General features: G+C 35.9%; 1 protein-coding gene across 1 annotated transcript in view; it reads right to left on the bottom strand.

The window, feature by feature from the left end:
• DNAH12 (dynein axonemal heavy chain 12) overlaps positions 1-20,360 on the bottom strand; it is a 62,677-nt gene that overhangs the window by 1,246 nt on the left and 41,071 nt on the right. The window contains exons 50-73 of the mRNA XM_042880281.1: positions 19,894-20,025; positions 19,369-19,458; positions 17,704-17,844; positions 17,326-17,567; positions 16,889-17,036; positions 15,868-16,013; positions 14,373-14,587; positions 13,577-13,769; positions 12,510-12,702; positions 11,412-11,584; positions 10,236-10,376; positions 8,965-9,123; positions 8,441-8,585; positions 7,422-7,572; positions 6,868-7,121; positions 6,166-6,306; positions 4,734-4,871; positions 3,991-4,224; positions 3,378-3,566; positions 2,768-2,871; positions 1,892-2,096; positions 1,560-1,697; positions 1,022-1,113; positions 348-415 (exon numbers count right to left, since the gene is read on the bottom strand). Of these exons, the coding sequence (XP_042736215.1) occupies positions 348-415; positions 1,022-1,113; positions 1,560-1,697; positions 1,892-2,096; positions 2,768-2,871; positions 3,378-3,566; positions 3,991-4,224; positions 4,734-4,871; positions 6,166-6,306; positions 6,868-7,121; positions 7,422-7,572; positions 8,441-8,585; positions 8,965-9,123; positions 10,236-10,376; positions 11,412-11,584; positions 12,510-12,702; positions 13,577-13,769; positions 14,373-14,587; positions 15,868-16,013; positions 16,889-17,036; positions 17,326-17,567; positions 17,704-17,844; positions 19,369-19,458; positions 19,894-20,025 (3,832 nt within the window). The remainder of the gene's footprint in view (positions 1-347; positions 416-1,021; positions 1,114-1,559; positions 1,698-1,891; positions 2,097-2,767; positions 2,872-3,377; positions 3,567-3,990; positions 4,225-4,733; positions 4,872-6,165; positions 6,307-6,867; positions 7,122-7,421; positions 7,573-8,440; positions 8,586-8,964; positions 9,124-10,235; positions 10,377-11,411; positions 11,585-12,509; positions 12,703-13,576; positions 13,770-14,372; positions 14,588-15,867; positions 16,014-16,888; positions 17,037-17,325; positions 17,568-17,703; positions 17,845-19,368; positions 19,459-19,893; positions 20,026-20,360) is intronic.

Below are 20,360 nucleotides of genomic sequence, written 5' to 3'. Positions count from 1 at the left end.
GCAACAGCTGCAACATAAAGTCTTACTTAAGCGTCTCCTCAACTTGGGAAGAGGCAGAAATTCAAAGACCATTTAGTTTTCCTACCAAGGTTGTATCTGTTGAGAACCAGACTGGGCAGCAACTACACATATTTATAATAGTTAACCTAAGTAGGCAGTTGGTCAATTGCATAACTACAAACACCTGTGAAGAGATGGACAGTCCGACTGCTTGAGTGAGATGAGACTGAATGAGTCAACACAGTAAACACAATTTTTCATATTAGAGCCAAGGGTCAGGTGCACATGAATTCTGTGTACATCTGGGTACTTTGGTGAGGATGGGAGCATTGGTCTTCAGTACTTACTTGGCTTTATCCAGATGATTGGCATCATATCAAAGAGTAATTTGGGATACTGCTCAGCTAATATTCCCCTGGTGACAGAAAGCAACCAAATAGTTATTTGTGGCTGAATGTTGCTTTTCTGCGTGCTTTTCATATTCCACACATAAACCGCCTTCCATCCAACAGTGAACTTTAAATTGTGTTTCCAGCTCATGAGTAACCACAGTCACAGGAGTACAATTGTTCTGAGGGAAGTCCAGCTTTCTGTAAAACTACTGCAATCAAATAAGTCATCAAGAATGGCGCTTATTCAGCAGGTGGAGCACTCATTTGGGGAAGAAAAGAAGAATAGGAAAGGACCAAAGATGACCCAGGACAGCCACCAAACAATCCAAAACAAACAAACAAAAAAACCAAATTGAGTCTGTGTGTGAAATACACCTGCAGCTGAGGCTGCCAGACAACTGTATGAAATACTTGGATCTGACTGCAGATCAGCACATCACAACATTTCCAGCAGAACAGTAATTTAAAAAGTCACTTTTATTTTCTTATCTTGAGGCCAAAAGAAGAATGAAAATATTTTCAAGTGTGCTACTAACACACTATGTAAAGTAACACTTAAAAAACTTAAATTTTATCTGAGCAGCTAAGAAAGCTTAGTAAAACTGTACTTAATATATTTTGTTACTGACTTGGTCCTGTCCCAGCGAGCTCCATCTAAAAATAATCCATGGATATAAACACCATCTTCTGGTGCAGTATCAGCAGTATCCTGAGGAATAACCTATAAAAAAATAAGTGCTATGTATGAAGAAGCTTCCACAGCTATTTGTTTTTGTGGGTATTAAACTAATAGCCAGTTTTCAAAAAATCAATCTATAATGAAAACAACGTAGTAAAACCTTCCTTTGGGCACTGCTTTTACAGGAAACCATAAAGACAGCAGCTTTCTGTGGTTTGTTACCTTTACTGCAGGTTACAAAGGCTTTAATCACACACATAAATGTTTACCTTGTAGGCTGTTTTTGTTTCAAGTGGAGGTCCAGGTCCAACAGATAGAACCAGTTTCTCTCTCTCTTTTACAGATACTATTTACCTTACCAAATAATTAAATGTGTCTTCCAGTGCATGACATGCAAAATGAACCTCCTAGTAAGGGTTCAGTGACTGATTCCTATGGCATTACCAGGTCCCAGAATAATAAAATATATAATTATAATTTATCTGTACCTGAAATTCATATCCCAGAAGGTCAATGGGGATTCTGTACTTCCTAGCATAGTTTTGCATGGCTCCAGTTAAAAATGCTTGAGTAAAATAGAATCCTGACAGCCAAAAAACTGTGGGCTTCCCTAATTCATACCAATCCTAAAAAGAGGAAAACGATGCATTCAATAAACAAAAACAGACAAATCAAATGTTCTTGGATAACTTTCTACATAAGTGTACTCTAAAAATCTAGCAATATCTATTATTTCTTTGTCAATACTGCTTTAAAATAAAGGCAAATTATTTGGAAATGTAGATTAAATAAGTAGTAATTCTGCTTCTTGTACAATTACCTGTAAAAATTTCAGCCTCTGCAGGAAATCAAGAATATAGCTCCCTAATGGTTTTAGACTAGGGTAGGACTGTTTAGCCCAATTCTCAGGAACTTTTCCAATAAGCAGACTGCCACACAGAGCCTCCAGTTCAGCATCCATAACAACCAAACCTTTAATGGCTTTCTTCAAGTTAGTTAGTGTAATACGAATAGTTCGGAGCAAACTAGAATAGAAGAACAGAATTATCATTAAGAAATTCATGATTTGCAAGATACCACATAATCACTGAAAGAGTAGAAATTAAAAAACATGGACAATGGAAGACAATGGAACATCTACAGAACTTCTGTAACTGTTATGTACCTGTAGTTAGCCACACATTTAAAGTTACGGAGTTCTGCTGGTTTGTGGCTTTTTGTTTGGTTGGTTTTTTACAAGTAGGAACAGTTTAATACAATTTTAATTTTAATCTGACAAACTCTCTATTGTGTGGTAAGAACTGCAAATGTACAACACACTGTTTACTACACGAAGGAAAAACTCTTGATCTGAAACAAAAGAAAACTTTGAGCATTAAGGCACAGATTATTATTACAATTTTGAGAGAAAATTTGGTGGGAGAGATGAACAGAAGAATAGAGACAACAGAGGAGAAAGAAAAATAAGGAAGAAAGAAAGGAGGAACAGGTAAAGGTAAGAATAAATACATGGAAACAAGGGGAAGGAGACTCGCAGCCACCTCCTCTTCTTATTCCATCGTGCATTTCTCCCTAAAGGTACTCTACATTCCGAATTTCCACAGAGGTGAATTGTGCTTGGAATACAGATACCACTGCAGACAAGTAGAAGGGAACAAAATAAATGAAAAAAATAAAAGAAAGATTATGCTCTTACTTGTTAAATCTTTCCATTTCTTGCACCAACACAGTGTTCATACTTTCTTCATATTTCACAGGATATTTAGCTAGGCAACCTTCAATGTCAAAATCATTTGGAAGCTGCAAATATCAACATGTTTAGAAGTCATTCCACATATCATTATAGACTGGAGTTACATTAAAAGCACGCAGATGTGAAAAACTATGGAGTAACATAGCATCCTGATGAGTTTCTCATCACTACAGTATTTAGTAGCTTAATCCATGTAGAAAAAGAAAAAAATTAAGTGATGCTTATCTTCTGAAAATTACCAAGAACTTTTCTGATCATGAAAAAAGTATACATTTCCATTTTTTAATTTATTTTAAACTTGTTCAGATGAATGAATCAACTATTTCTCCAAGTTGAGTTTGCTGTGCTTTCTCCTATCACTTATCTATATACTAAAATTAATTTCAAATGAAATTCAGCTGCAGCCCTTTCAGCCAAAGAAGTTCACATGCTCATAAATTCCCTCCAGTAGAATTTCTCCTCCAATGTTATGTCAGTTTCACAGTGAAGATTTTGGTTAAAGAACTTTTTTTGGTAAAAAGATGAATTGGAGCCATTAGTATAACTACAATACCTTGCTGAGAATGTCATCTGCAATTTCATACAGAGTGCTGTCACCACCTCCAGAAGAAGTTCCCTGAATGTCTCCCCCTTGAGTTAAAAGCAGAGATTCAAAGAGGACCTTGATTTGCTGAAGATCTTTTGAAATATCCACATTTTCATGCAAACCAAATACCTCTGGGTGCTGACTGAAGGGAAGACTCTAGGGCAAAATACAGCAAACATCTGCATGAGACAAAGCAACAGACTGAGAATCAAACCCAAAGCTTATTTAAGAATCTGGGTGAAAAACTACTACGGTCTTCAACTGAAGGTGGATAAGAACTTCAGTGATGGCTATTTGCAGATAGTACTACTGGTGACAGCAATCATCTCACATGTAGAAAGCCATTCCCAAGCATTTCCCAAATACACTCACTGGGTTTTTCTACTTATTGATTACTTGCTCCTAACAGAAACACATACTTGACCATGGTAAGAATAATACAAGTATGTCAAGCAAGAATCCAAGCACACAGTTAAAACATGCTGCAAAACTGCTTTCTTAATGCAGAGAAGCTTTTAAGGGTTGCATTCTTGCCGATCATTGTTATGTCAGTTTGGGCTTTTTTTTTGCTAATTTTTACCTTAATAAATTCAATGTAGTCCTCATACGTGCCTTTTGGTGGAGCATAATAGTTTCCACTGGGAGAGAAAGTGTAACGGGGGTTTTCAATTATTTCAGGATTATAAAAGTCATCCAGCATTGTCAGCAGTAAACGTCTGTCCCAGTCATCTGTCACTCGACCTCCATAATTGCACTCACCAGTCAGGTAAGATACTGCTTCAAATGGAACATGCTGATACTCATTTATGAATAACTGAAACAGAAGAGAGACTTGAAATATCTTTAGAACACGAGTATGACCTACAGAGTGAAGGCTTGAAAGCTGCAGTGCAGGCAAAACTGCCATTTACAGAGGCTCTGTTAATTAGCAGTATAAACATAAAAACAAAATTCCTATTACTAACCACAAAAGCCACCATAACAGATGTCTGACAGTGACTCAGTGTCACTTACAGGACAATGAGCTCTCATATATGACAGTTCAAACGTTACTGCACTCATATACACTTCCTACAATCCGTAAGACTTTGGTTCACAGAGGCTGGTGAAGAACAAACATTTATTTTATCTCACTTGCCACTGAAGATATTGAAAATATTTATATGATTGACATTCCTTGCCTTTGTAAATTCATGGAAGTCTGAAATTCTGTGAACATTTGATACAACACGAGTGTACACGTATAGACTGATATGACTATCAATCTCATTCCTACAGTCCATAAACATCAGAGATTATTAAATAAAGACAACAATATTTTACCTGCAGTTGTCTGATACTAATTCGCAAGTCTGATTCATTAAACCCATAGGGTATATTCCAACCAAGGGGCCCAAACTTTCTTCTCTCCTGAACAAGAGCATGAAAAAAACAGACTCCAAAGAGTAGTTTCTCCCATACCTTTGAGAAAAACAAAACAGAAAAGTATCATTATCTGACTTATGTGCTCATGCTGTTGAGTAATTTCTACCAAGAACAAACCATCTGATTTCCACTCTCCGTATCCGTTACCCTTTTCCTGTCACTACAAACCCTGGTAAAGAATCTCTCATCTTTCCTCTATGTACTGGAAGGTTTCCACACAGCCCTCTCTCTTTAGGCTATGCAACCCCAATTCTCTCTGCCTTTCTTCACAGCAGAACTGTTTCAGCCCTCTGGTCATTTCTGCGGCCCTCTTCAGCTCCTGCTCTGACTGACATGCCCACATCTCTCTGCTGAGGGCACCAGGGCTGGACACAGTACTTAGGTGACATCTTAGTAAAGGGTAGAACAGAGCAGGAGGACCACCTTGCTTGACTTGTTGGTCTTTATTCTTTTGATGCAGACCAGAATACAATAGGTTTGCTGGGCTGCAAGTTCACATCGATGGTTCATGTTTCAACAACTAGAACACCAAAGTCTTTCTCTGCAGGACTGTTCTCAATTTATTCATCACTGACACTGCAACTCAGGTGCAAGTGCAGCACCTTGCATCTTGCCTTGTTGAACTGCATAGTGTTTGCATGAATCCATCTTTCAAGCCTGTCAGCAGCCCCCTGGATGGCATCCCTTCCCTCTGTGACATCAACTGCACCAATTGCAGAGAGTGTGCTCAGTCCATGTCACCAATGAAAATATTTAACTGCTGTTTTATATACTGTTTTTTCCTTCTATGTGAAAGGAGGCTGACTTCATCACAATACAAACATTATATTTATTTTTAAACCTAACTAGACAAATAAATAAAAGTTGTACTGTTTAATGCAAGTCCTTAAATGAATCCACTTATAGCTACAATGATTACAAAACTCATCCCTAAGTAATCCCAGTGTTTTTTCACTTCTTTCACAGGTAAGGACTACCTAAGTGGTTCCTCACTTACCAGTAAGAGACATGGGCACTGCAGCACTGATCCCTGATAGCAAGAAAAGGATCTGAGTGCTTATCATCTCAACAATGATAATGCTTCTCCTTATATTTATCCTAATTTTGCACTTTTACAAGGAAACTTTGGCTTCAGATGTGCTTCTATTTAGAACAGTATCACAGTATCATTCCAAAACCTAAACTCACAATCACTATAGATTATGATATTCACTGGAGAGAAATTGTTTTGTTTTGTTTTTTTTCAATGGATACAACAAATCATAAACAAATAAAAGCACAACACACACACACACATACACAAACAGTCAAGAGATCAAGAGAAAAGTACCAGCTCCTTTTCAGGGCACCCAGAGAAGAATGCTGGATCAGAAATAGGATCAGAAAGAAACGACTGAAGAAGATTTAGTCGGAGGCCAGTAGGAGGTTCATTTGTCATCTTTACTCCATTTTGTAGAACGGTAACTGGAAACTAGAAATTAAAACATAGCAAGATTACATTCAGAAAGTATGGAGTAGATGTTCTATTGTTATGAAAATATATTATTATGTTCTGTTTGCTGTATTAACAACTGTGAGAAGTCACATTCTAAACATCTAAACATCAAATTAAAGCTTAAGAAAATACTTAGAAATTTAACACCTTATCTTTAACTATTATTTAAACCTTTATTTTAAAGTGTTTTCATGGTATTCTGCACCTTCCTGTATGTATGCTGCAAAATTAAATTTTAGAATTTATGTGAAATATAACCTTATAGACAACATCAAAAATTCTTAATTATACATGCTGGCAAAATGCAGCTCCATTCACTACAATGCAAAGCATCATACTTCACAATATCAAAATATTACAAAGCAAGATTGATACTGTAATGGTTAGAAATAATTTTAAATGGTTAAATTATCACTTCAAGAGGCTCTAGTTATTTTAGAGAAGCTCCACATTATCAGTTCATTCTGCAATATGAAAGTTTAGGTTAAAACTTCACCAACTTTTCCATAAATAAAGAATGTTTGTCAACACACGTACCTTTGGGGAAGGGTAACTTGTAAGCCATAGTCTGAAGAATGGATGACATTTTTCACTGCTAAACTCTTCACATATTTTCTCCAGCGTTGGCATCCAAGAAACAGCTAAATGACAGTTTTGTAAGCAAACCCAGGCTCCTTCCTCCATTCCTTCCTGAATCATTTTTGTAGCAATAGGCCCTTGTCCTTGTCCTAATGAGATGGACTGAAATTTACTTCCAACCATCTCTTTATCATTTGCAAATTTCAGAAGGCCTTGAACAGAAAGCACAAGATTTTAGTATTTCTTCATCAAAAAGAAGTATGTCTTGGAAAAAGAAGTTAATAAATATTTATTTAAATGTACATACAGCATGAAGGTATGACTTTGAAGTAGAACATAAGTACTTAATCATTTAAAATAGCATTCCCATTTTTAGGAAGAACAGAATTCTATCAGTAAGATTTTATGCACTCAAATCTACTTGCACAAAGAACAGAATAATCACTATCTGTTGAAGAACAAATCTGCAAGGTTGTACTCAGCTTCTGTTCTCACCTTCCATGTATACTTACTGGACATGGGATCTGCTCCTGGAGACAGCACAAATATGAGAGGGATTGTGGAATTTGAATCTGAGTAACTTTTTGTTAGATCAAAAGGTGGCGGCTCTACAAATTTCTTCCCCAGTTTCTCAGTTACAAATGTTGTTATAGCTGGACCGATCTGGAAAAGGGTTAAATAGAGACCATCAACTCTTTAATGTGCTCTAAACATCTAACTCTAAAAACATCTAACATCTAAACATCTAAACATCTAAACTCTAAAAATTAGAGTTAACTGCACTCAGCTAAATTTCCGAAAAAATGCCTAGAAAGACACATCTCTACTTGGCAGTTTTGCTGAATGTTTCCCAAGTGAAGGTTTCAGCTCATTTTGACACCTCTGCCATCTTTTCTCTTTCCTCCCAGAGATAATAAAAAAGCTTTTGGCACATAAAAAGTAAAATATCTCATACGAATAAAAGTGAATTATAATTCAGACTTTAATTCATGCTTTACCTAATGAGAAAGATGAGCATGTTTCCCCCTAGAATTAATTACAAACAATTACATTAATGTTTACTAATAAGCAAGTGCAATAAGTACTTTAATTCCTAACACTGATTGTTCCTAAATTACACACAACTGTAAGTGAAATAAGGCAGAAAGTGTTAACAGTCTTATTTAACTGTTGAACATATTTCATCCCTCTTCACCTTGCAACCCCTGGTATAAAAGCACAGGGCTCTGGATACTCTGCATTTCTTCTTGCTAACATATTGCACAGGGGCACCAAAGAATAGACAAAACACAAATGAGAATTTGAAGGAAACTAGAATGATATGTACACTCTGAAAACTGCAAAAGCACGCCACACAGAAGATCTCAGATGATGCTTCTGATGTGTGAACTGCTCAACTGAAAAAATAAGAATAGCATTTATTTTCTTGATAAAATACAGTGAAAAACAGATTGATTATTTTAACAAGTATTGCAAACTGTGCTGCAAGATCTACAACGGTCTATAAACTCACAATGACATTTGATTTTACCTTGTCTGGCCTTAAGCACCGGAGAATTATCATCTTCTGTAATTCATTTAATGCTTTATTCAATGGTTCTGGTAACGGAAAGCTTTGTGGCTCTTTGCTATCATAAATTTTTTGCCATTCACCTATATTTTCAGTGATATTGCTCCTACAGGAGAAAGCATTTACAATTACTGTAAATACCTGGAGTTTGGTTTATCAAAAAGCAGTTCTATAGGTTGGATTATGATAGACAAAACAAACTGTAACTCATAATCCTCATGTACACCAGAAACCAATCCTACAGCTGAATGAAGATCTTTTGCAATCGTGCTGTTGCAAACACACAAGACTTAACCTGAGAGCTTTTAACGTGACAGTAAGCTCTGCTTCCTCCTGCATTTAGCATTGCTTCACTTCTGGAAGACTATGGGCTTTTTGGCTTTTCTTGTTTCAGGAAAAACTCCACTCATCAATATTTCTTCTCAGCATATTAAATGTAACTTGGTCAAAATCAATTAAGTATAGTTAATGTCACTTTACTGTACCTGAGTCCTTTCAAAGCTGGGATTTCACTGGCACGACATAACTCATCCCAGCTCTTGTCTGGTAGCCAAGATGGATCTGGATTCTTGTATTTATTCTTGAGACCCACACCAGCAGTTAATAAGAACATAAACTCTTGACGTTCTATTTCATGTTTAGCCCTGTATTCCAGGGAGAAAAAAAGACAAAAAGAAAAAAGAAACAATTGGAATTCGGTTATTGGATATAATTTTATATCACAAAACATTGTGGGTTTTTTTTTATTGGACATCATTTTATATAACAAAAAGTTTGTGTTTTTTTTTTTTTTTTTAATTGAATGTAGTTTTATATAACAAAAAGTGTTTTTTTTTAATTGGATATAATTTTATATAACAAAAAAGTTTGGTTTTTTTTTTCCCAAGTCACACTTTATTGCCACTTAGCAATACCTTCCTGCAGCAATAGCTACTATCCATACAATCAAGAAATTGAGTGGGAAAAAACAACTGCTTAAGACTACAGTAAGGATTTCAAGAAGAAAACGATACCTGTCTGCGTATTTGCTTTTAAAAAGTGCTACAATTCCTGACTTTTGAAACTTTCTATAAATAAATGGGTAGTGGGAACACAGTGGAGCAACAGATCAGGCCAGGAAAAACGGTTCATACACAGGTATGGACATTATGTACACACCGCAATTTAAGTATGCACACTAAGTTACCATCATGCGATTCTGAACTTATCTTTCCTTTCACGATTTATTCACACAAAATTAAAACACCAAAAATTAAAACCCCCCAAAAGGACCCAGAAAGACAACTAGAATTAGAAGAGAGAAAATTACAACTGAAATCTCACGATGTATGTAGAACAGTATGAAAGGAAGATAAGGGAAAATGGAAAACAGTTGAAAGCCTAGAAGTTGCAGTAATGACACGTTAATTTCTTTGGTTTGTAAGCTTGGCCTCAAATAATAGCAACGGCTTTTGAAATAATGATGCTATGTGGCATTATCCAATTTCTTCAAAATGATTAAAAGATGTAGCAGTGATAAAGCCACTGCTTTAAATAAACACAGGATCATTGTTTTCCTAACATACCCAAAGGCTACAGAAGGCTACATGCACCCCACAGCCACTCACTTCTTTCACTTATTGAGGACCCAAAGCATTCATGGCATTACTCCAAAGGCTGTTATCAATATGCACAGGAATGTTCTCTTATCAATACTTTCCACAGTAAGAAAATAATTGATTTCTGCTATTAAAAGATGTTAGAAAAATGAGCTTACATGAGAAGATTACAGCATAGCAAAAAGGAAAAGAGCAGCTTGTCCTTTTCAAACAGCGAGCGGCAGACGTTGCAGTACAAGCTGTATGTGAAGTGGTCAGTCAGGTATCGAAGTCGTTTCTCCAGAATTTTTGATTTGTTACTAAAAAGAGAACAATGAAGAAAATGGAGACTTCACATTTAATAACTAAAGTAAATGAATGAAGAGATCTAAATGTTCTTAAGGCCATGAAGGAGTTGCAGTGTGCCCACACGCTCCACAAGGGACTTTGGCGCTGATTTCCCAAATTTCAAGTAGCCATGATGTTTTACAGCTCTCTTGAAAGTTTCAGGCAGCCTCATTTGCTGCAGTTAGGTGGCAGCACCCTTGCAGCGTTCATAGTGAACAACTTTCCTAAAAGGAACATTCTTAAAAATACTGGAGTTCTCCAGTGCACACCTACAGCTCATTATTTGCTCAAACAGTAACTAAAAAGAGCGTTTATTTTATTAACACATCACATTTACTTTCAAAATCCCACATTCAAGGAGGGCCAAGAGGTAAATGGTTTAAAAACAGTGGGAGTTCATAGAATCATAGAATCATAGAATCACCAAGGTTGGAAAAGACCTAAAAGATCATCCATTCCAACCGTTCACCTATTCCCAATAGCTCCTACTAAACCATGTCCCTCAACACAACATCCAGTCTTTCCTTGAACACCCCCAGGGTCGGTGACTCCACCACCTCCCTGGGCAGTCCATTCCAGTGCCTGACCACCCTTTCTGAAAAGTAATACTTCCTAATGTCCAGCCTGAATCTCCCCTGCCATAGCTTGAAACCATTCCCCCTGGTCCTATCACTAATGACACGAGAGAAGAGGCCGACCCCCAGCTCACTACAGCCTCCCTTCAGGAAGTTATAGAGAGCAATAAGGTCTCCCCTGAGCCTCCTCTTCTCCAGGCTGAACATTCCCAGCTCCTTCAGCCTCTCCTCATATGGCCTGTGTTCCAGACCCCTCACCAGCTTTGTTGCCCTTCTTTGAACACGTTCCAGGGCCTCAATATCTTTCTTGCAGTGAGGGGCCCAAAACTGGACACAGTACTCGAGGTGCGGCCTCACTAGTGCTGAATATAGGGGAAAAGTTGTTTGTAAGAGAAAGAAAACTTCATTTTACACAAGAAATACTGTATTTACCTATCATGAATAGAGTTGATGAAGAGATTAACAAACCAGCTCAGGGAGTACTGGTACATGGGGTCAATGTTTGCCAAGTCTGCAATGCTGAAGAACAGCACTGAGGAATGCTCTGCAATAGGTCGGTAGCCTTCTCGAGACTGAGCTATTTTCAGTTCTGTTTTCTCTGCAATCTGAACATCAACAGCAGTTTCAAGATGTGCATTTCAAAGAAAAGCTCTCCATATTTTCTTTAGAACAAAAATTCTACTACTTCATAACATTATTGAAATACTTTTACATATCAGTTTATAATATAACTTTTGTTTCAAAATGTACAACCACAGTAAAATTAGCAAACTACACCAGTAAAATGCTCAACTTTCAATGTAGTACTGCCTGATCTGTTTACCTACAGGGCAGGATGCAACAGTCAAAACTAAGGACAAACTAGAAAAATCAGCCTTGATGCATCACTTAGTCTCTAATACATCAATTTTCATCTCTGTAATACTAAGAAATATGGGCAATCAGACTGTTTGTATATTTAAGCTCTACTTACTCTTCTACTAATCAGCTTTACACAAAAGAACTTTGAATACAAAAATGTTTTTCCAAGTGTTCACATTAGACATATCCTGAGCTTACTTCTAATTGGCATTAACAAGTAGAAAGGACAATTTCCATTTAAAGAAATTCTGACTTCTGCAAAGTCTACAGAAATTTCGAAGGCACGTGTATTTGCTCATTATTCAGCACTTATGGACATCAGATGATATTTTGTGCATTAAGGACAACAAAAGAATCTAGGTTTCGATATTATTAATTATTAATACAAAACACTAATTAATATATCATTTTTTGTTGCTGTTCTTAAAATTAGTACCTTCCTTCACCTTGACATTTTACCTTAACTTCAGAATTTGCTACTTTTTATTGGAGACTGAATAAACCATTGCTGGAGGTTCTTGGATGGTCCAAATTTTACTGCTCTTCACATTTCAAAAGCACAGAATTTTTCCCACATGCTTTGTATCTAACTCACAGTTCTTCTGCTAGATGCAAATTTTATATTTCAGCTCTACATATTTTTAAGGAAATAACATTAACATTCTTTACCTGCTGCTTTTTTGTGATTTCATTAGCCATTATTTTAGCAGAATCCAAGACTGTGATTGCTGTCTCATCTTCCAGAATATTCCCTTCAGATGACTGCAGGGTTTCCAGAATTTTCTTCTCAATTTCTTTCAGACTTTTTTTGTTGGCTGCAGACTGGAGGATGAGAGCATTTCTTTCCTCTTCCAATTCTGGTCTTAGAAAGAAAAACACACACAACAAAAACTGTCAGTGCTTTTCATCTGCTGACTATAAAAGCAGCCCATGAAGACAAAACAAAGGCCCTGTTCCCCATCCTAAATATTACTGAATGTTCTCTGTAGTTCAGATGGGTTTCTACTGTTGAGCACATATTTATAAATGAGTACAGAACTGTTTGCATGATTTCAGTTCGTTATTTGGAAATGACTGACTGAGCTTCAGCATCTTAGCATTCCACAAATGTCAGCACACCCAAGTTTTCTTTTATTCTAATTCTGGTGTCTGAAAGAACAGTGAGTGATACCTGCAATAAATTTACTCCTACAAAAAATGAAATACATTTTTTGGAAATAGAATTTGGCCCACTCGCACAGACAGCTCCATACAACCCAGGAACTACTACTCCATATTTCAGCGATGGTTGACACATAACCTGTGATAAATTTCAGAAGTGCTCTCTACATAATTCATACAAAATTAAGATTAATTCTTCATCTATGTTTGGCAGCTCAGTCAAACTGTGAATTGACAGTAATGACTTAAACATAGAAAACGATGTGAAATATTACTTAAATAATTCAAGGAATATTTCAAGAGTGAATTGACAAGAAAAAAAAAACTGCAGTGATTTTAATTGAAATGTGAAAGTTTTAATTATCCTGCTGACACATCCCACAGTAAATGTGACGTTATCTATTTGCCTTCCAGAAGTCCTAGCAAACTTTCTATAGGACTACTTAGGAAACGGACATGGAGCAACACTTACAACATGCAACATCCCTTTTGCTTGGCAATAAATTCACCTTGCATTTCTTTGGAATTATGCTACTGAATACTTGAAATGACTATTTGCATTTAGAGACACATACCTCTCTTTTGCTACAACAATACCTAGCAATTGGTCTTCAAGTCCCTCTGGTGTTATCATAAAATTGAGTAAAGAAACTTTCGTAGCGAGTTCAGGCATATAATGTGGATTTCTCAGTTTCGTGGTAATAAAAAACTTGAAGTCACTGGAATACTCAATAATTGTCTCACCAAGCCTGATACAATCCATGCCTCCTAAAGTTAAGATGAGAAACACTGAGAAATCCTTCATGTCAATTGCTTACAGCAAACAGACATTACTTTTGTGATTAAAAACAAGCAAATTTCTTCTCTATGACAGATTTTCTGAAAAACAAATTATTAAAAAAAAAAAATAATAAATATGACATCTTTGAAGTTTTCAGAGACTTCATGGAAGTTATTTTTTACTCTTCATAGACGAAACTGAGTCAGTTCAATTTCTACTGTACTCTTAGTGTGCACAACCCTATACCAGATTTTGCTGAGAACAATGGAATTACTCTCAAATGCTATAATCTGACTGCCCTTTCTATCAATTATCTCTCTGAAATAAATAAGTTCCCAAAAAAACCATTTCTGAGCTCTAGTCTTTTTCATTTTTGTGTAAATCTGAAAACTAGAAAACCATGTAAAGACAGGAGAACATATTGGTCAAAATCAAATTCAGAGCTACTCAGTGAGTTTCAGAGAAGCACAGAAAAAATGTGCAGGCAGTGGTAAACCAGAAAGAAAGAAGAAAAGTACACGACAATATTACAGACTGTAGAATAACAGTAATGTAATTCACTTCAGAGTTCAAAATTTGTATTTACATACCTTGTTTAAAAGTCTGCTTAAGCAGCAGAGGTTCAAGTGATGGGTCTAATTCTTCTCCAACATTTTCCAGCAGAAGAGGATTTCCAAATTGAATGCAGTTCTCCAGGGTTCTCATATAATCTGTGTCACTCATCTTAATAACATTCAGGTGGTTTTCTTTCTCGAAATTTTTGATCCATTTATTTGCTTGACCTTGAGGATCAATCATTAACGGCCTGAAACACACAAGGCAGTTTTCTCAATTCTTGCAAAAGTTTTTTTAAATTATAAACTATCTTAAAATGTGTCTGTGTCAGGCTGTCAAGGAAAAAGTGACACAATTTTGATTCAGTTCTATTAAAACACCACTGAAATAAGGATAAGGTCTTTAGCACATCTTGAAAAGCAACATCAAAACACTTCCAAGAGTTGCAAAAAATGTTCCCAATTTTTTTCATAAAACACCTGATCGCAAATCTCTTGCAAGATTTTGTTCTGCCTTTCTGCTAGAATTAGCAGAATTGTTTATTTTTAAATTCATTTCATAGAAATAAACTGCGGTAATTTTGAGTTCCTTGTCTTTGCACTTTACAAAAGAGTCAACAATTAGTTACAGTTTGAATCTGAGAGGTCAGTATGTCAGTTGGCACAAGGCTGGAGCTGTAGGAGCAGCAGGGCAAGATGACTGCTTTAGTTTTGTTAACAAAATTTGTAGCCCTTTGCTCTTGCTGATTTCACCCTTATGTAGGTACTTGCATACAAGTCAGGCAAGAGCAACATCACAACCTACTTTTACTGCACCACTCAGAGAATTCAGTAAGACTCAAAAAATGGATTTATACACAGTAATCTAAATAAAATGTGACCCTACATTAAGACTCTTAAGGGAATACAGATCACAGGAACATTACTAGAAGGTTTTATAACCTTGTATTCCTGCAGAGTGCAGACATTTGCAGACAGCGAAGTCAAGCTTCCACATCATTTAATTTCAAAGATGATGTCGATTACACTGCAGTTGGAATAAAATAATTCTTAAAGGTCCTGAAACAACCTTTTGTATAGACATGTGAGATACACAGTAATATCTTTAAATGATAACAATATAAAATCTGACAACTTCATAATTGGCAGAACCTGAATGGACAGCAGTATCTGGGCCCTGAAACTTACATAATGCAAATCATAAACCTTTAAAGCATGAGCATTTCTTTGCCACATGAAACTGATTATCACAAATGCCAGTAATAGGACATCCAGGTACAAAACAGAAGAAAAACAACCAAAAATTGTTTCCAAGAGCAATTCACATTTTAAAAGCTTTTAGTAACTACATACACATATCCATCTAGTTTTAAACTTCTTAAATTTCTTACATTTCACAGGACTGGAATATAAGATTTCCTGATGTGCTTTCCGATACCCTGTATCCACAGAAGCTACATTGCCTCTAGACATTTAGTTTTGTTTAAGTGAAATCTAGTTTGGATTGGAAAATTGAAACTTTGTCACTCACCAACGTCTTGAATTCTCAACAATGACCCCATTGTCTACAGAAAATACATCAGTTGGTAAACCAGCAATATTCCAGGATCTTATTTTTATTGGGTCACCCAGAGTATTACTCAAAGAGAAATTCTCAGAACAACGGATATTTCTCTCCTGTAGGGGAAAAAAAAAAAAAAAGAAAGAAAAAAATTTGCAAAAACCCATGAACCTTTATTCCGTGTTTTATTACATCTGTTATTAAAGGACACTGATTCAAACTGACAGAGTGCATCTCCGTCTAGCAATCTGAGTGAGGATCAAGTATAACAGAACTCTGAAAAATCTGAAATCACATTTTGAATATTGAAGTGTTTCCTCGCTGAGTATTTTCTTTGTCTCTCTCAGTCTCTCCCCTATTTTTATGAGAGTCATTTTTAATTTTCTGTATGTTCTAAATATATTTCCTTTAATACATAAAGTTATTTCAACATAACACCTTGAAGAACTCAGAGCAAGTGGAAAATCATCTAATGACCATATCTTCCATTGATTTAGTGCAGATTTCTAACTTGTTACAGTTCAATATAAAAGTCAAAAATCAGTGACATGATTCACAAGTCACTGATGTATAAATTACAGCATTAGTATACATATGTTGGAGCTGTCAGCAAAGCCAACAATGAAATTACTGCAGAAATACATGTCAAACTACATAGAACTGCACTTTAAAGTTAATTCTTCCATTCAAAGGTAAAATAGAGAAAATTCTGAGATTATACTGAAGTAATAATCAAGCCTCACAAAGTCAATGATGTGCTCTCAATTTTGTGTACTTTACATCAAACCTGAAGTAAACTCACCTATTTAATGAAGTCCAAATTTGCACAATACTGGCCCAGTAGAATTTATCTCACTAATCTTAATGAGTTTTATTAGGCTAGTAACAAATAAACCAAAAGTGATTTTAAGCTTTGGCCCACATTATGAAGCTTTTTGCAATAGCCAGAAAGAAAAACACGAACACATAAGAGCAAAGATAACATTGTAACCTTGCATATCCTGCTCCAATCTTTGGTACATTCCTGGCGAAATCCTGCAGTAAAAGCTCCCAGATAAGCTATTACTCCTGCTGATATCAGAACGTCTCCTGTCAGATTATCATACACGTCTTGGAGATCATTTGCAGCATCATTCCACCTACAAGAAACAGAAGCTGCAAATTATCATGGTACCACATTTATGACACTGATGATCAAATCAACATTTTTGTTGCTGTTATATTGTATACATCTCTCTCTCTCTCTATGTACATACACTGATATGTTGGCTTATATGTTAAGCTGTTGTTTCATCTCATTTTTAGACTTCCTCTACAACTCTCCCAGATGTTGCTGCCCATATTCATACATTATAGACAAGTCTCAGATAACTGAAGTTCTAATTCTGTCTCTACAACAGATTATATCTTTAATATCTTTAATCTGACCTTGACTTCTCTCCACCAAGGCCTCCAATCAACTTCTCTGCTCGTTCAAGCTTTTTAGCACACAGCTCAACCTGGAATTCTAAACGAGCCTTTTCTTCAGTTTTCTCACTAAAAGTTTTTTCCAAAGCAGTCAAACGACTTTCAACTGCTGCAAGTTCATCTCTCTTCTGATTCAAGAGTGCCAACGTCTCAGCTAAGGATTGCTGTGCCTCTCTTAAACGATCTTTCTTGGGTGCAACCACCTACTCAATTACAAAAAATACACAAGTGTTTAAGGCATATTTTTGCATATTTGTTATTAAATAACAATGTTAAAGGTGAACACACCAATCAAGGGAAAGCTCTCACAGCACCACGGGAGGAGGATCAAAAACATACCTTTGCAACCCTGTCGTACACCTCCATTGCCATAATCCATTTACATAAACCCTCTGCTGCTGAGGAAGCTTTCGCCACTTTTGGCGGATCAAACTCTGGATTAGTCAGGTATTCAGCCCGAATCTTCTGCATGACAGCTGCCTGGATGACAAGTGCATTATAGGCCATTAACATTTTCACATGGCAAAGGTTAGCTGCTGACACTTCAAATTACACCGATTGTCACTTCTCCATACTCTGATATAGTCAAGAACGACTTAGCATGAATTGTCGTAGAAAACACATTTGTTTGTGCTGATTTTCCTGTTACTCTCTGTGGTCTTTCACGTTCTCATCCCGATCCTTTCCTTATCCTTTATAATTGCACAATTGCTATGTCATCCATGCTGTAGTTACCTAAGTACTAAAAGCATTACAATCATAAGCCTTTAAATTACATTGTTCCTTGACGCAAAACCTGCTGATATCATTATTTACTATCATTTCTCAACACAACTGTCGGGGTTCAGCATAAAAACATATTTCTACTGACTTATGGCAAGATCTGAATGAACTACATTGCTTGTGCCTACTTTTTGGAACAAGTTTTATGAAGGACAAAGCATATTCAATTTCTACTCAATTTGGCAAACTGCAAAAATCTTGCCCTCTTTCTTTGGGGCAGCAGGTCAGATTTTAAAGTTTTGTATCTTCTGGGTTTATTGTGTATTTTCCATTATACTTAGAAAATATCGCCATTTTTTCAGCCTGCATTCAATCAAAAATAACACAATTAGAAAAAAAACATTATGAAGAGAGTCAGTGTGGACAGTTATTTAAAGTGAAAATATTTGCAATGCTGGAGTAACTGACTCAGAAAAACTAACACAAAAAAGGCATGGAAAGGTTGGACACAGAGCAAACGTTCACTGCCTCCCCCAAAACAAGCAAAAACTAAACCCAAAGCAATGTACTTCTAATGAGGCTAAGAGGATCATGTTTTACCAACAAAAGGAGCTAGCTCTCACACCACTTAAAAGAGATTTCTGGAGTGCTCTCTGAAAAGAACTGGTGGCAACAAGAATTTATATAGTCTTAAAAGGAACAAGAGAATTCATGAACAAATGATCAAAAAGCTACTAAAGACACAAAAACTATACCTAACTAAGGATATCCCTCCTTTGAAGTGCGTGAGAATAACATTTGCAGAAAATATCATACACAGTATTCCTATTCTTTCCAAGGCAGCTGCTTCTGGCCATTTTTGGGCACAGGTTAATGGGTAAGACCATTATTTACTTCGACAGTCTTTACTTTTAGTTTTTCTTGAGATAATACTTACAAGTTGTGAAAATAGAAACATTTGCACATAGAGGCATATTTAATTCAAGTAGAAAACAAGCAATACAGAAGCCTTAGAAAATCCTAAAGGGGATTTAAAACACTTTTGTCCCCACCTACAAGGGAAAACCAAAAGAAGTCTGACTCATTTGCTATGACCACATTCATCTCATGGCGATATCCCATAATCTTAAACGGATCCTGGTCATGTCTCATGCTTAGTTGACAAACCTGAGGCAAATGTGGCCTCTTATGTAATATTTTCTAATTTTTTACTTATTTTTTTTTCCCAGAAGGAGATATCTGCATTCTAACAACTACTGTAAAACAAGACAAAAGCCTTACTGGAATATTGTCCTTGTCATACTCTTTCAAATCCTTTAAGAAATTCATGTCACCAAGGAGTTTCTTGCTTGGACCCCAGTAATCTAAAATCTACAAAACACAGTAGGAAATAACTATAAATTTTTAAACAAACACAAAAACAAAATTTATAAACCTCTTCAAATTAACTCATACACATTTAAAACTGACAATAATGTATCTCAATGACACAGCAATGAAAAAGGGAAAAAGTCTGTCAGGTCAAATATTTCCCTTCAAACCATATTTAAAACCAACCAGTGACTAGGGAAGAATTATTTATTTTTTATGTGTCAAGCAAATTAAATGAGTTCTCTTTGCAGGTTCCAGAATCCCAAATTGTGTGCATTAGTCACTGGAAATGTCTGAGGTGGAGTTTGCAATGAAACAATGTATGTAGTCAATATTTAACTACTGGTCTTCAGGTTACCTTACTTATTGAGAAAGTGCTCGGTGCTGTGAAGAACATCAATTATGGTTTTACTCAGAACTCATCTGTCACATTACCTTGCCTCCAGTCCCTGAAGGATTTGGAATCTTTTCAGGTTTTATGTCTTTCATGACACAGACAGCAGCCATGACAAGTTTGACACCAGATGGGGGATTCTTCATTGATTTAACAATTGATATATCAGAAGGCTAAAATAAAAACCACAATTCAAAAAAATATGATACTTATTGTGATTCTTACCACTAAGATAAATGACCTAATAGAAAAAAAAAAAAAAGAAAGTTATAACATCATTGTCAAATAATATAAACTTTTAGAAGGGATTATACAGCATTAGCAAGACAAGTAAAAAATATCCATGAATTTACCCCACACAGCTGTAATAAAAATGAAATAAATGCCAGCAACTGTAAAGTAACAGTTAAATTATATTTTTCAAAGTCCAGGTTAGAATATTTTTAATACACTTTCATAAATGTCACCTTAAGCATCTCATATACTTCACAAATCCTACAAAGTAATT

This window comes from Lagopus leucura, unplaced genomic scaffold (assembly GCF_019238085.1).
Source record: "Lagopus leucura isolate 7727_CA_CO unplaced genomic scaffold, USGS_WTPT01 Super-Scaffold_100026, whole genome shotgun sequence".
Lineage (NCBI taxonomy): Eukaryota > Metazoa > Chordata > Aves > Galliformes > Phasianidae > Lagopus > Lagopus leucura.
Note: the sequence above shows the minus strand (reverse complement) of the source record. Positions and strands in the feature narration are given on the sequence as shown.